The sequence below is a fragment of the Carcharodon carcharias genome, chromosome 30, assembly GCF_017639515.1.
Source record: "Carcharodon carcharias isolate sCarCar2 chromosome 30, sCarCar2.pri, whole genome shotgun sequence".
Classification (NCBI taxonomy): domain Eukaryota; kingdom Metazoa; phylum Chordata; class Chondrichthyes; order Lamniformes; family Lamnidae; genus Carcharodon; species Carcharodon carcharias.
The window spans coordinates 7628031-7643528 of record NC_054496.1 but is presented as its reverse complement, the minus strand read 5'-3'; the positions used below and the strand labels follow the sequence as shown (position 1 = coordinate 7643528).

Sequence of the window (15498 nt, the reverse complement as noted above, 5' to 3'; positions counted from 1 at the left end):
GTGTGTATGTGTGTGGTTGGGTGTGTGTATGTGTGGGGGTGTGTATGTGTGCGGGTGTGTATGTGTGTGTGGGGGTGTATGTGCGGGTGTGTGTGTGTGTGGGGGGTTGTGTTTGCATGTGGCAATGTGCGTATATGTGGGGTGTGTGTTTGTATGTGTGTGTGTGTGTGTGTGTGGGTGTGTGTGTGGGTGGGGGTATGTATGTGTGTGTGTGTGGGGTGTGGGTGTATGTGGGATGTGTATGTGTGTGTGTGTCTGTGTGTGTGGGGGGTATGTGTGTGTGGGAGGTGTGTGTGTGTGGGGGGAGTGTGTGTGGGTGTGGGGGTGTGGGTGTGTGTGGGTGTGTGTGTGGGTATGTGTGGGTGCATGTGTGTGGGGGGGTGTGTTGTGTGGGTGTAGGTGTGTGGATGTGGGTGTGGGTGTGTGTGTGTGGGTGTGGGTGTGGGTATGGGTGTGTGTGGGTATGGGTGTGTGGGTGTGTGTGTGTGGGTGTGGGGGTGTGGGTGTGTGTGGGGGGCGGCTTGTGTGTGTGTGTCAGGGTGTGTGTGTGTGTGTGTGTCGGGGTGTGTGTGTGTGTCGGGGTGTGTGCGTGTGTGTGTGGGGGTGTGTATGTGTGTGGGTGTGTATGTGTGTGGGTGTGGGTGTGTGTGTGTGGGTGTGTATGTGCATGGGTGTGGGTGTGTGTGTGGGGGTGTGTATGTGTGGGTGTGTGCATGGGTGTGTGGGGGTGTGTGCATGTGTGTGTGGGGGTGTGTGTGTTTGTGTGCGTGTGTGTGGGGGTGTGTGTGGGAGTGGGTGTGGGGTGTGTGTGATGTATGTGAAGTGTGTGTGTGTGTGTGGGTGTATGTGTGTGGGTGTGGGGGTGTGTATGTGTGTGGTTGGGTGTGTGTATGTGTGGGGGTGTGTATGTGTGCGGGTGTGTGTGTGTGTGTGGGGGTGTGTGTGCGGGTGTGTGTGTGTGTGGGGGGGTGTGTTTGCATGTGGCAATGTGCGTATATGTGGGGTGTGTGTTTGTATGTGTGTGTGTGTGTGTGGGTGTGTGTGTGGGTGGGGGTATGTATGTGTGTGTGTGTGGGGTGTGGGTGTATGTGGGATGTGTATGTGTGTGTGTGTCTGTGTGTCTGTGTGTGTGGGGGGTATGTGTGTGTGGGAGGTGTGTGTGTGTGGGGGGGGTGTGTGTGGGTGTGGGGGTGTGGGTGTGTGTGGGTGTGTGTGTGGGTATGTGTGGGTGCGTGTGTGTGGGGGGGTGTGTTGTGTGGGTGTATGTGTGTGGGTGTGGGTGTGTGTGTGTGGGTGTGGGTATGGGTGTGTGTGGGTATGGGTGTGTGGGTGTGTGTGTGTGTGTGTGGGTGTGGGGGTGTGGGTGTGTGTGGGGGGGGGCTTGTGTGTGTGTGTCAGGGTGTGTGTGTGTGTGTGTGTCGGGGTGTGTGTGTGTGTCGGGGTGTGTGTGTGTGTGTGTGTTGGGGGGGGGTGTGTGTGTGTGTGTGTCGGGGTGTGTGTGTGGGGGGGGTGTGTGTGTGGGGGGGGCGGTGTGTGTGTATGTGGGGGTGTGTTTGTGAGTTGGGCAGTGTTTGTGTGTTGGGTGTGTGTGTGTGTGGGTGTGTTTGTGTGTTGGGCAGTGTTTGTGTGTTGGGTGTGTGTTGGGGGGGGTGGGTGTGGGGGTCTGAGTGTTTTTTATTTGCGTGTGTGGGGACCGTGTGAGTGTGTGTGTGTAGGGGGGGGATGTGTGTGAGGGGGTTGTGTGTGTGTGTGTGTGGGATGTGTGTGGGTGTGTGTGTGTGTGGGTGTGTATGTGTGTGGGTGTGTATGTGTGTGGGTGTATGTGTGGGGGTGTGTATGTGTGTGGGTGGGTGTGTGGGGGTGTGTGTGTTTGTGTGGGTGTGTGTGGGGGTGTGTGTGATGTATGTGAAGTGTGTGTATGTGTGTGGTTGGGTGTGTGTATGTGTGTGGGTGTATGTCTGTGTGGGGGTGTGTATGTGTGGGTGTGGGGGGGTGTGTGTGTGTGGGTGTGTGTGTGTGGGGGGGGTGTGTGTATGGGGGTGTGTGTGTTTGGGGGGTGTGTGTGATGTGTGTGGGGATGTGTGTGATGTGTGCGGGGGTGTGTGTGTGTGGGGGTGTGTGTGGGGGTGTGGGTGTGTGTGGGTGTGTGTGTAGGGCTGTGGGTGGGTGTGGATGTGGGTGGGTGTGAGGTGTGGGTGTGGGTGTGTGTGTGGGTGGGTGTGTGTGGGGATGGGGGTGGGTGTGTGTGTGTGTGGGTGTGTGTGTAGGGCTGTGGGTGGGTGTGGATGTGTGTGGGGGTGTGTGTGGGTGTGAGGTGTGTGGGTGTGTGTGGGGGTGGGTGTGTGTGTGTTTGGGGGGTGTGTGTGGGATGTGTGTGTGTTGGGGGAGTGTGTGTAGGTGTGTGTGTGTGTGGGGTGTGTGTGTGTGTGTGGTGTGTGTGTGTGTATGTGGGGGGAGTGTGTATGTTTGGGTGGGTGTGTGTGTGTGTGTGGGTGTATGTATGTGGGGGGAGTGTGTGTAGGTGTGTGAGGTGTGTGTGTGTGAGGTGTGTGTGTGTGTGGGTGTGTGTGTGGGGGGAGTGTGTGTGTGTGTGTGTGTGTGTGTTTGGGGTGTGTGTGTGGGTGTGTGTGTGGGGGGAGTGTGTGTGTGTGTTTGGGGGTGTGTGTGGGATGTGTATGTGGGGGGAGTGTGTGTGTGTGTTTGGGGGGTGTGCGTGGGATGTGTGTGTGTGTGTGGGGGGTGTGTGTAGGTGTGTGTGTGGGGGGAGTGTGTGTTTGGGTGGGGGTGTGTGTGTGTGTTTGGGGTGTGTGTGTGGGATGTGTGTGTGTGGGGGGGGTGTGTAGGTGTGTGTGGGGGGGAGTGTGTGTGTGTGTGTGTGTTTGGGGGGTGTGTGTAGGTGTGTGTGGGTGTGTGTGTGTGTGTGTTTGGGGGGTGTGTGTGGGATGTGTGTGTGTGGGGGGGAGTGTGTGGGGGGTGTGTGTGTGGGGTGGTGTGTGTGGGATGTGTGTGTGGGGTGTGTGTATGTGTTTGGGGGTTGTGTGTAGGTGTGTGTGGGTGTGTGTGTGTGTGTTTGGGGGGTGTGTGTGGGATGTGTGTGTGTTGGGGGGGAGTGTGTGTGGGGTGTGTGTGTGTGTGTTTGGGGGGTGTGTGTGGGATGTGTGTGTGTGTGGGGGGTGTGTGTGTTTGGGGGGTGTGTGTGTTTGGGGGGTGTGTATGTAGGTGTGTATGGGGGTGTGTGTGTTTGGGGGGTGTGTGTGTTTGGGGGGTGTGTGTGTAGGTGTGTATGGGGGTGTGTGTGTTTGGGGGGTGTGTGTGTAGGTGTGTGTGGGGGTGTGTGTGTTTGGGGGGTGTGTGTGTAGGTGTGTGTGGGATGTGTGTGTGTGTGGGGGGTGTGTGTGTAGGTGTGTGTGTGTGTGGGGGAGTGCATGTGTGTGTGTGTGGGATGTGTGTGTGTGGGATGTGTGTGTGTGTGTGGGGGTGTGTGTAGGTGTGTGTGTGGGATGTGTGTGTGTGTGGGGGTGTGTGTGGGATGTGTGTGTGTGTGTGGGGGTGTGTGTAGGTGTGTGTGTGGGATGTGTGTGTGTGTGGGGGGGTGTGTGTAGGTGTGTGTGTGGGATGTGTGTGTGTGTGGGGGTGTGTGTAGGTGTGTGTGTGGGATGTGTGTGTGTGTGTGGGGGTGTGTGTAGGTGTGTGTGTGGGATGTGTGTGTCTGTGGGGGTGTGTGTAGGTGTGTGTGGGGGTGTGTGTAGGTGTGTGTGTGGGATGTGTGTGTGTGTGTGGGGGTGTGTGTAGGTGTATGTGTGGGATGTGTGTGTGTGTGGGGATGTGTGTAGGTGTGTGTGTGTGTTGGGGGGGGATGTGTGTGTGTGGGGGGGGGTGGGGATGTGTGTGTGGGGGGGTGGTTTGTGTGTGTGTGGGTGTTGGGGTGGGTGTAACTCACCCAATGTGATGTCAACAGAACCTGCTGCTGAAACACTGATGAGTTAACGGTGGTGTGACGGTCACTGGATGAGGGACGGTCTGTTCTATTGATCTGACATCCGTCTCAAACCTGTGTCCAGGACCCGGGCTGCTTGTGCTGCAATATCACAGGTAACTGAGAAACAATGGCACAACGTCAGCTTCATGAGTGTAACAATCCCTCCAGAATTTATTGTGCTGAAGTCACTGGTGGAAATTTGCCCACTGTTTGCAGTTGTCTCCAGCCCTGGATATTATGACCCCAACCCAAATCAAGGTCAAATGATAAAAGACGATGGACCTTTTAAAAGCAAGATGCAATTTTTGTTTTTCTCTAGTCACCCAGTTTATGCTTAGTGAGGATAGGGGTGTGTTACAGAACAACATTCTGGCTGTAATGAACGCACTGCCACCTCTGAACAGTAGGGGTTGCTCTCTCTTTGCATTTGAGTTGAGGCGTGTTGGTAGGTTATGGCAGAGGGAACTTTATTCCTTCTTAGTTCTTTCATTTTTTCTTACATTCCAGCTCTTTAGATGTTCCAATCATTTTTAAAAATATATTGTTTTGTCAACTGCAGGGCTTCGTACCTATCTGAGCAGCAGCATCAACCTCTCTCTTCCTACCTGATACCTCCTTGTACCAACCCTCCTGAGTGTGAGGGTCCAAGTTGTCATTGTACTTACAGCACAGAAACAGGCCATTCGGCCCAACAGGTGTATTCCAAGTGTTTATGCTCCACACGAGCCTCCTCCCACCCCTACTTCATCTCATTCTATCACCACGTCCCTCAATTCCTTTCTCCCTCATGTGTTTACCCAGTGTTTATTCAATGCTAAGATAAAAACAAAAAAACTGCGGATGCTGGAAATCCAAAACAAAAACAGAATTACCTGGAAAAACTCAGCAGGTCTGGCAGCATCGGCGGAGAAGAAAAGAGTTGACGTTTCGAGTCCTCATGACTCATTTGGTAATGAGGACTCGAAACAACAACTCTTTTCTTCTCCGCCGATGCTGCCAGACCTGCTGAGTTTTTCCAGGTAATTCTGTTTTTGTTTTCCACTCAATGCTGTTCACCGTGGTAACGAGTTCCACATTCTCACCCCTCTCTGGGTAAGGACGTTTCTCCTGAATTCCCTGATGGAGTTATTTGTGATGTCTTATACTGACGGCTAATCTCACTGTGATAGAGTGATTGGCTTGGCTCTCAACCCTCTGTGAGAGAACATAGGAACTAGGAGCAGGAGTTGGAAAGTCAGCCTCTCAAGCCTGCCCCACCATTCATTACGATCATGGCTGATCTCAACTCCAATTTCCTGCCCTCTCCCCCTAACCTTTCAACCCATTACTAATTAAAAATCTGTCAATCTCCTCCTTAAATTTATTCCGAAAGAGAGAGAGAGAGAAAAAGAGAGAGATTGTTACCTGTGGTTGTATAAAACCAGGAATCTCTGGGTGGTGATGGGACGAACTCTGAGTTCCATCCAAAACAAAACTGAGAAGGGAAGGACTCAAACCCTCAGAAAGCTCACCCAGTGTCAGCGCAACGAACCTGGGGCCACTGCAATGTGTAACATATGAGGAACGTTTGAGGACTCTGGGTCTATACTCGATGGAGTTTAGAAGGATGAGGGGGGATCTGATTGAAACTTACAGAATACTGAAAGGCCTGGATAGAGTGGACGTGGGGAAGATGTTTCCATTAGTAGGAGAGACTAGGACCTGAGGGCACAGCCTCAGAATAAAGGGAAGACCTTTTAGAACAGAGATGAGGAGAAACTTCTTTAGCCAGAGAGTGGTGAATCAATGGAATTCATTGCCACAGAAGGCTGTAGAGGCCAGGTCACTGAGTGTATTTAAGACTGAGATAGATAGGTTCTTGATTGGTAAGGGGATCAAAGGTTACAGGGAGAAGGCGGGAGAATGGGGTTGAGAAACTTATCAGCCATGATTGAATGGGGGAGCAGACTCGATGGGCCGAATGGCCTAATTTCTGCTCCTATGGTCTAATGTGTAGCAGTCTAGTTCTCTAGCGGAGAGGCTGCAGCTGCTGTGAGGGATGTGATGCAGCAACGTGTTCACGCCCCGGCTCTCCCTTCTGATTGTCAGACCGTGGACTTGGCGTACCTGGCTAAAATAACCCACGGCTTCTCGGGCGCCGACCTCACCGAGATCTGCCAGCGGGCGTGCAAACTGGCGATTCGGGAGGCCATCGAGGCAGAGGTCAAGCGGGAGCAGGAACACCAAAACCACCCGGACATCGCCATGGTGAGTGAGACCCACCCCCGCTTACACCGACACCGGGGAGTGAAAATTACCCCGTTCGCCACAGGGGTGTCCCTTAGCTGGATTTCTAAACCCAGGCGGAGTTTGACATTTACCCGGGACCCCAGGTATTGTTGGTGACCTTTGTGGATCCGAACGGGTTGGGGTGAATGAGGGCTTGGCCTAAATAGCCAAGTGGTTATGGTACTGGGTTTGTAACCCCAAGATCACGAGTTCAAATCTCACAATGGCAACCTATGAAACAATATAACTTCATCTGAAACAGATTGGGGTGAATGAGGGACTTCAACAGCAGCGTCTTGCATTTATGTAGCGCCTCTAACTTAGTAAAAGGCCCCGAGCCGCTTCACAGGAGCGTTACCCAACAACACTTGATGCCGGCCACAGGAGATATTACTACAGGCGACCAAAAGCCTGGTTAAAGAGACAGACCCTCGTTAAATCCCCCCCCCGAGGAGAATGAGGGAGGGAGTTCCAGAGCTCGGGGCCCAGACAGCTAAAGACATGCCCCTGATGTTCACCACCAGCTCAGACAGCATGTTCCTTTAGTGTTCTCACACACACAATGTTTGAGCTGGACGGTGAGGGGGAGGGAGAAATCTAGCGGATCACACTAAGAGATACCCAGTCTAGCGAAATTGTCGGCCAGTAGAGAAAGGAACAGGGGTTGTGAGTTGATGTCTGTCCTTCACCAATTTGCTGATACTCAATGAAACGACTCTTTATAAAATTGAATGTTGCCCCCCACCCCGACCCCCCAACCCCCTTTGACCTACTTCCATTGTAGGATCCTGTCCTGATCATTCCCACCTGCAGAGCTGGATGGTGGGGGGGGCCGGAGGGGAATCCGGTTTGAATATCCACCCCCATGGCCCTGCCTTTTTGTGTTTTAAAAACAGGAGGACGACTACGATCCTGTCCCTGAGATTCGCCGTGACCACTTTGAGGAGGCCATGAGGTTCGGACGCCGATCGGTCAGCGACAACGACATCAGGAAATACGAGATGTTCGCCCAGACCCTCCAACAGAGCCGAGGCTTCGGGAACTTCAGGTGTCGCTCGGAGCGCGTTGTAACACTCCGCGCGGAGAGAGCTTTGCATTTATATAGCGCCCCCCACCGAACCCGACTAAACACTTTTGAAGCACTGTTGCGATACAGGAAATGAGGCAGCCCCATTTTGCGCACAGCAAGCTCCCACAAACAGCGATGGTGACACTTGACCAGATAATCTATTTCAGCGACCTTGGTTGAGGGGTAAATATTGGTGGGGGGGCGCCGGAGAGAATGCCTCCCCTCTTCAAAATAGTGAAGTAGGTGGGGTCTCGTACGCCTACCTGAGAGGGCAGACGGTGGGGGTGGGGGGGGGCGCGGGGGTGGGGGTGTCCTCAGTTAAAATGCCTCATCCAAAAGACAGCACCTCCGGGGCTGCAGCACTCCCTCAGTGCAGCACTGAAGTGCCAGACTGGATTCTGACCTCTAAAAACCTCTGGTCTGGGACTTGGACCCACAGCCGAGAGTGCCGTTCACTGAGCCAGTGGTACTCAGGTCGCTTCTCCCACCGGCTCCTACGTGTGGAATCTGTGCCGACAGAGAAAGACCGACTTGCATTTTTATGGCGCCTTTCACACCTTTGCAATATCTCGAACCAGCCAGTGTGTTTTTTTTTGTTAATTTAAAGAGTAGTCATTACCTTTACAATATGGGAGGAGATTTTCAAAGGGAACTTTCTGATGGGTCTGCTGTTCACATCTGTCCCAGAAAGACCATGAGTCTTAACATCACGGACATTAAGCCCATAGTCTCCATAATCCCTAATCCAAAGCCACATACCTTCATATGTAGAGACCTCTGCAAACAAAAGGAACATGATCAAGCCCCATCGCGTCTTTTTTGAATTACAAGAGCCCCTTGTTGCTTTCTCTCTGGCAACACCTCAGCCAAATAGACTCAACTTGCCAACCAATCAGCAGCCTTTTCTCCTGTAGTATAACTTGTTGCAATCATTTGAAATTTGGAATTCTTGCCTTTGTCCTGATGAGTGAAAGACGAAAAGTTTTGGCAATGTCTCTCCCCCTCTCGCGCTCTCTATCTCTCTCGCGCTCTCGCTCTCTCTCTTTCCCTTCAACATTGTCCATAATCCTTCTCAAAGTCCCATTAATATCTGTTCCCTTTCCTCTTCTAGGTTTCCATCTGCCAATCCAAACAGTGGACAGGGGAGTAGTGATGGAGGGAGCGGAGGGAACCTGTATCGTGAAGAGGGAGATGATGATCTTTACAACTGAGCAGCGAGTCAAAGGTCAAAGTTTACAGGTCATGGCTTGGGGACGGCAGCCTATACCCTGCACCTTGTACATCGCCAAGGACAGAACTGTTACCTTGAACCTTGCGGGGAAGCAGTACCTAATCTGCGGCAGTTTGGACTCCGAATTTACTTCAGCTTCACGAACTCTCTGACCCGTGTCCCAGTGTTTGGTTAATGGCGGGTATGGGTTGATAGCTCAACGCTTTGTACAGTACACAGGGCGTAAATGTGATGGTCCATTCACCATTGGCTGTGTGGGGGCAATGGGTGCACGCTTGTGTGAGTGTGTGTGCGTGTGCGTGTGTGTTTGTGTGCGAGCACGTCTGTGTGTACACTAAGACTGCCGTCCATCCAAATTAGCCTGGCCTTTCACAATGTTACTGGACAAAACCAAAAACCCCAGATTAAAAAAAGGACCTTTCTGTTTTTTAAGGTACTTCTGTGATTTACGAAATGGTGTTTTCTAATTTACACTGAGAGGAAAAGCTGATAGTCAAATCTATAACTCCATTTCCTCACCCACCCTGATTCTGTATCTCTTGGAATTCGTCCCCTGGTATTCAGCCGTATAACAGGCTGAAATATATTAAACACTCACCGTGTGACAAGGTGTGTCTGAGGGAGGATGGAAACAAGACCTCGTTTACCAATCTCCCGGCTTTTCGATATGGAACAAGACTGTGCTCGCTGGCTTCTGGCCCCTCCACCCCACCCCCCACCCACCACCTCAAATTTAACATTCTTACCCTTTGCTTTCAAGTCCCTCCTTGCCCTCGACCCCCCCCTCCACCTCCCTATCTCTGCAATCTCCTTCAGCCCTACAACCCCCTGGTATGGGCACTTGAACAGCACCAGCCTGACTGCACAAACTGTTCCTGGGGGCCCCAGGTAGGGCCGAGGCCTCGTTTTAAATTAGGCCAGTGAACTGGCCTGTGGGATGTGGCCTTGCACCTCCCACAACTCCCTACAGCCTCCAGCAATTGAAGCTTCTAACCTCCAGGACACTGTTGTGGAGGGGGGGGGGGCGTGTAGAGGGGGTGGGGGGGGGTAGTTGGTGGAGGTGGGGAATCACGGGCACAGTAAAAAAATGTAGGTATGTTCGATTTTCTTTGTACATTTTGTTATCCAAAAGGAGATGGGTGAAAAGAGGTCCTCTTGAATGGGTGAAGCGGACGAAGGAGTGACATGTTTGACGGAGCCTCCCAGGAATATGTCCGACCAGAGTTGGCAACCCGAGCAAACGGGTCTGATTTGAAAGTTTTCCCTGTGTTTTTTTTTAAAAGCCGAAAGCCTTCTGCCTCTCTCCCTGTCCTCGTCCGGCATTTAATGAGGGATATGGGCTGCCTGTATCCCCCATCACCGCCTCTTCCCCGTGAACGCTGACACAGCTTCCTGGCCAAAGGTGTCTGGTTTGGTTTTTGTAGAGCGAGGGCACTCGCTTTTCACTCGCCCGCGATTTAAAAACAAACAGCTCTTGCAAAACGGGGAAGGGTTTTCTTTTTCTTATGGATTTCAGAGGTAAGCCTTGTGACAGTCAAAGAAAACACGGGAAATCGAGCGGACGTTGTGACGGTCAGTCAAGTGGGGGAAGGGATTGAACCAAGCAGGATGGGGGTTTCCTACCTGTTTGCTGCCCATTTTAGGTCATTACCCCGACAGTGTCAGAGAATGGCTAGGGGGATAGGAGGCCATTCAGCCCATCAAGCCTGTGCCAGCTCTCTGCAGGAGCATCTTAGCTAGTCCCTCTCCCCTACCTTTTCCCCATAAAACACAGAGATAGGAGCCGGAGTTGACCATATGACCTGTCGAGCTTTCTCCCCCATTCAATACAATCATGGTTGACCTTGGGCTTCAACTCCGCCTTCCCATCCACCCCCCCACCCCCATACCCCTCGATTCCCTGAAAGACCAAAGATCTGTCTATCTCAGCCTTAAATATATTCAACGATGGAACGTCCACAACCCTCTGGGGTAGAGAATTCCATAGACTCTCAACCCTTTTTGAGTGAAGTAATTTCCCTTCATCTCAGCCCTAAACGGCCGACCTCTTACCCTGAGAAGATTTGAAGAATCAATACTTTGTCAGACTGATAGTGCAGGTATTCGGACTGGTTCCTGAGGGGGCTCTCTCTGAGAGCGCCACTTCCTGTGGTTCGGTCACTGCTGAGTCAACCGATCCCACCAACTGGGGCTCTTCCCATTGGCCTCAGTACCGGATGGATCAGGAAAGAGAAAAGTCCGTCCCGCTCTGGGCCGCACCCTAGTAATTCCTGTAAAGTTCAACCCCGCAAGGTTGGCTAAGACCCAGGCTGTGAAGCCTTCCACTGGCGAATTGCCTGCCCACTGCTTGCTGCCTAAGCTCCCATATTGGAGATTGGTGTTTACCTACTTGTTGGAAGGAAGCTGATATTGGTGGAAACTCCAATCCAGTGGAAGCTAATAGAGAAGGACTTAGATCTTGAAGATGGAATTCTCAAAGGCCAAGAAACTCTGTCTGTTGGTTCTTATATTTCTCACTCACTGGTTTGTCCAGTGTGGTCCTGGAGTCCTGTTGCCTCTTTGACTGACAGATGAATCCTAAATCAGAACAGCAAAGTCTGTACCAAAAGCTTGCGATTTATATAAATGAACCAATATTGCTCTCTAGTCAGGAACATAACCAGCTTGAACTCTGCCCCCACAAACTTGAAAGAGTTTAAAAGGCCCTCGTGCTGCTGTTGAGACGGTTACAGTTGATCTCAGCTCATTACCTCAGGTGATATCCTGCCTGGGCATTGTCTGTTGGTGTCACATTAACTCTGGCATCTTTTGGAAATATTTTTATCTCCTCACAGAAGGACATTGAAAATCAGAAATTTGACGGGACAACAGTTAGAGAGCCCATTGATTTTCAGAATCACATTTTTGAACAGTTTGCAAACTGTGACCTACCAAAAGTTAGGAATGGGCTGTACCAGCTGCTTCATGAGTAGACGCCCTGCTGTCCCTCCCCTCCACTCCCTCCTTTTCCTATCCCACCATTTCCTGTTCCTCCCTCCCTCTTGCGTCCCTTTTCCTCACCTCTTCACTTTTGCTTCCTCCTTCTCTCTTTCCAAATTTCCTGTCTCCCTCCCCCCTCACCCCTTCCCATTCTTTTCCAACACTATCCTTCCTATTCTGCTCCCCATCCCTCCTTCCCTCCAATCTCTCCCCCCCTCCACTCTCTCTCTCTCTTTCTGTCACACACCCCTCCCCTCTATCTCTCTCACCCCCCACACACATTCTCTATCTTTTTCTCTTACCCCTCCTCTCGATCTCCCTCTCTTACTCTCTCTCACCCCTCTACACACTCACTCTCTCACACCCTCCTTTCAGTCACACTCCTCCACACACACACACACACACACACACACTCTTTTTCTCTCTCTCTCTCTCTTAACATCCTCTCACCCTCACACTCTGTCACCCCTCCATACACTCTCTCTCGCACCCCTCCTTTCTTTCGCTCTTTCCTTCAGACACTTTCTCTCTCTCACCCCTCCACTTCCTCTCTCCATCCCAACCAGTTTGTGAAGATTGTCTCTCAAGCTGTTAAATAACCTTTTCAATCAAACTAACCTGTATTGTGAAGTTTGATGGTTTTATTACACACGTTTGCAATTTAAAGTTTAAGTTTAATTTCATTTTGGATTATGAGATGAAGTTGTATACATTTATAAAACATATATAAAGTCTATAAATCACATCTTGCTGAGACATGTTAGGTTAAAAAAAAACTCATCTGCTGTGACTTAAAAGGATAATAAAGGTGCTGAACTTTACTTCAAAATCACTCAATAAACATAAAGCAGCTTTGTGACTGTAAGATTAGCCCAGCCCACCTGAACGACCCTGTGTTCCTCGGCCTTCCCATTGCTAAGGCCAAGCTGGTGTTCATCAAAGCAGCTTCGGAATCAGGGCCGGCTGTTCCCAGACTGAGCCCCATCGGGACCTGTCGATCACCTGTCAAATTCAGCTGAACAGAGCCCTTTGAGTGGGAGATGTTAGTCACACGAGTCTCCAAGCTTCAGAGGCAGTGCTCAGAGGCAATAGTGAAAGATATAAACGTCTAAATCTGACAGGCAGAGAAAGACCCTTAACTAACCCACAGAGTGATGGTCAGATCATTATAATTAAACACAATTACCCTCCAATAACCCCCTCCTCCTCTCACACCACCCTCCACTCACTCCTCCCATGTTCCCATTTCCCTCCCCCCCCTCCATACCTACCCCCCCAACCATCCTCCCCTCACTTCCTTGTTAAAGCCATCCCCTCTACCCACCCCCTCCTCTCCACAATACCCACTCATCCTTGCCCCCCACACCTCACCTACCCTCTCAACTGCCCCCTCGCCTTACCTAACCCCACACTTCACCTACCCCTGCCCCCTCGCCTCACTTAACCCCACACTTCACCTACCCCTGCCCCCCCGCCTCACCTACCTCCCCCCAACCCTTTCCCTCCCTTGCCCCCTCCCCCACCACCATGCAAGTTGAATATTAAAGGCAAATTGAATGATGAACATCTATTTTTATTCAATTACATCTCAAAGCGCTAACTAAAAAGGCCACAATACAAAAATAAGTAGCTCAAAAATTACAATAATTCTTAAATACATTCATTTCATACACATATATTTAAAATTCTTTCAGATAAACTGTATTCTTGAATAAGTGCACAAAGAATAAACAGTACTGGGATCTTAGCAAATATATAATATATGTTTCACTGAAGTGCCATTTGCAAAGTAAAGTGCAATGAATTAAGGAGTTCACCATCAACAGTTGCTGTAGCTTAAGACGTAACCCCTTCAGATAACGTATCACATTCTTGACAGGTGCTGTTTTTTGGAATCTTCTAGAAAGTAGTCAGTGCATTTATATTTTTGTTTTTTTAAATCTAGCCCCTTGCAGAGGATGTTAAGCTGCCTCCACCCCCTGCCCCCCTACCTCATGGAGCTGGGATGCGTGAGGTAATGTCAACATTGTCACATTAGGAAAGGGGAGGAAGGAAGTAACATTTCTATAGCGCCTTCCACGACCTCAGGAAGTCCCAAAGCACTTTACAGCCAAAGAGATACTTTTGACCTGTTGTACTGTAGGAACTGCGGCACTCTACTTGCACACAGAAAGCTCCCACAAGCAGCAATGTGATAAACAACCAGATAATCTGTATTTAAAGACAATGATTCCGGGATAAGTATTGACCAGGACATCAGGGGAGGGCTCCCCTGCTCTCCTTTGACTTTGTGCCATGGGATCGTTTACATCCACCTGAGAAGGCACAGGAATACTTAACGTCTCATCCGAAAGGCAGCACCTCGGACAGCGCAGTACTCCCTCAGTGCCCTACTGGGAGTGTCAACCTGGATGTTTGTGCTTAAGGTTCTGGAATGGGACTTGAACCCACTATCTTCTGACTTAGAAGCAAAGTATGTTTTTTTTTAGTGATTTAATGACAATTCCTATGCTTGTTGCCTGGGCTGAGCAGTTCTGTCAGGCAGCAATGTACAACATACCCTCCAGCCTCAAGGGTCAGTGTCCTTTCTGGCGTATGGTGAAGGAAAACATTGCGGAGTGTTTGCTTCCCTCAAAATGTGAGGTACCAAACGGAAAGAGGGAGGAAAGAAACTGCATTGCAAAACCTTAAAATCAACACAGGGCAGGGATGGCTGACACCTACCGTGAGAAAGAGATGTTATTGTTTTGTGTCGAGGTCCTTTGCCAAAATGAGCCATTGGCCCAACTTTATCAGACGCTGAGGGGCCTATTGTGTGCGTCGAGGAACTTTACACCCAACCTACACCACAGAAACTGGCCATTCAGCCCTTCTGCCCCATGCTGGTGTTTACGCTCCAAAGGATCATCCTCCCACTCTTTTCTCACCTCACCCTGTCAGCACATCAGATTGGCCCAATTTGTCAATTGCGAGTTAAGCGTTTATCAAGTTTATTTAAAATTTATGTGGTCATAATTGTAATGATCCTTTATAATTAATTATAATTATATTAATTTGAATCATTCATATAATGAGTCATGAACCTGTAGGGGCTACGCGAATCAAGAGAGGGGAGGGGGACTTACTGGCTTGTTCTGCGGAGAGCCAGCACTGATTCAATGGGCTGACTGGCTTCCTGTGGCATAAATTACTCTGACTCTATCTCTAAATCCTCCTATTCCTTTCTCCCTCGTGTGTTCATCCAGTTGCCCCTTGGATGTATTTAACCTATTCACCTCAACCATTCCCTGTGACAGCGAGTTCCACATTCTCACCACTCCGAATTTTCCCCTGAATTGGGTTTACTAGTGACTATCTTCCTATTGCTGGCTCCTGGTTTTGGACTTCCCCACATCTACCCTATTAAACTCCTTCATAAGATTAAAGACCTTTTGTCAAATCGCTCCTCAGCCACCATATTTACAGAGCTGAAAAGAAAGAAAAACCTGTGTTTGATATGTTGCATAGAGCAGGTTGTTTTTGGCCTGTGGCCTGTTCACACTGTTCCATTACTCCCAAAGTAAATGGACACACGCGGTCAATGTTATTAACTGTGTGGTAGGGAGGGTGCATAGGAACAGGAGGAGGCCTCCCCAGGCTCTTCCACCATTCAGGTAGATCGTGACTGACCTGTATCCTAACTCCAGTTGCCTGCCTCCCTTCCATAACTCTTAAAGGGATGTGGAGGAGGGTGTGCTTTATCATGGGAACATTCAGCATATGACAAATAATTGGTAAAGGTGTTCCTGATCCCAGGAATGAAAGGCTTAACATAGGAGGAACGTTTGAGGACTCTGGGTCTACACTCGATGGAGTTTAGAAGGATGAGGGGGGATCTGATTGAAACTTACGGAATACTGAAAGGCCTGGATAGAGTGGACGTGGGGAAGATGTTTCCATTAGTAGCAGAGATTAGGACCCGAGGGCACAGCC

At 50.3% G+C, this 15498-nt stretch overlaps 1 protein-coding gene across 2 annotated transcripts in view; it reads left to right on the top strand.

Moving 5' to 3' along the window:
* The window catches only part of LOC121271367 (transitional endoplasmic reticulum ATPase-like), a 47860-nt gene extending 38864 nt beyond the window's left edge, over positions 1-8996 (top strand). For both annotated transcript variants that reach the window (XM_041177333.1, XM_041177334.1), the window contains exons 16-18: positions 6068-6226; positions 7144-7295; positions 8428-8996. In XM_041177333.1, the coding sequence (XP_041033267.1) occupies positions 6068-6226; positions 7144-7295; positions 8428-8527 (411 nt within the window). In that variant the 3' untranslated portion in view covers positions 8528-8996. The remainder of the gene's footprint in view (positions 1-6067; positions 6227-7143; positions 7296-8427) is intronic.
* Positions 8997-15498: the final 6502 nt, after the last annotated feature.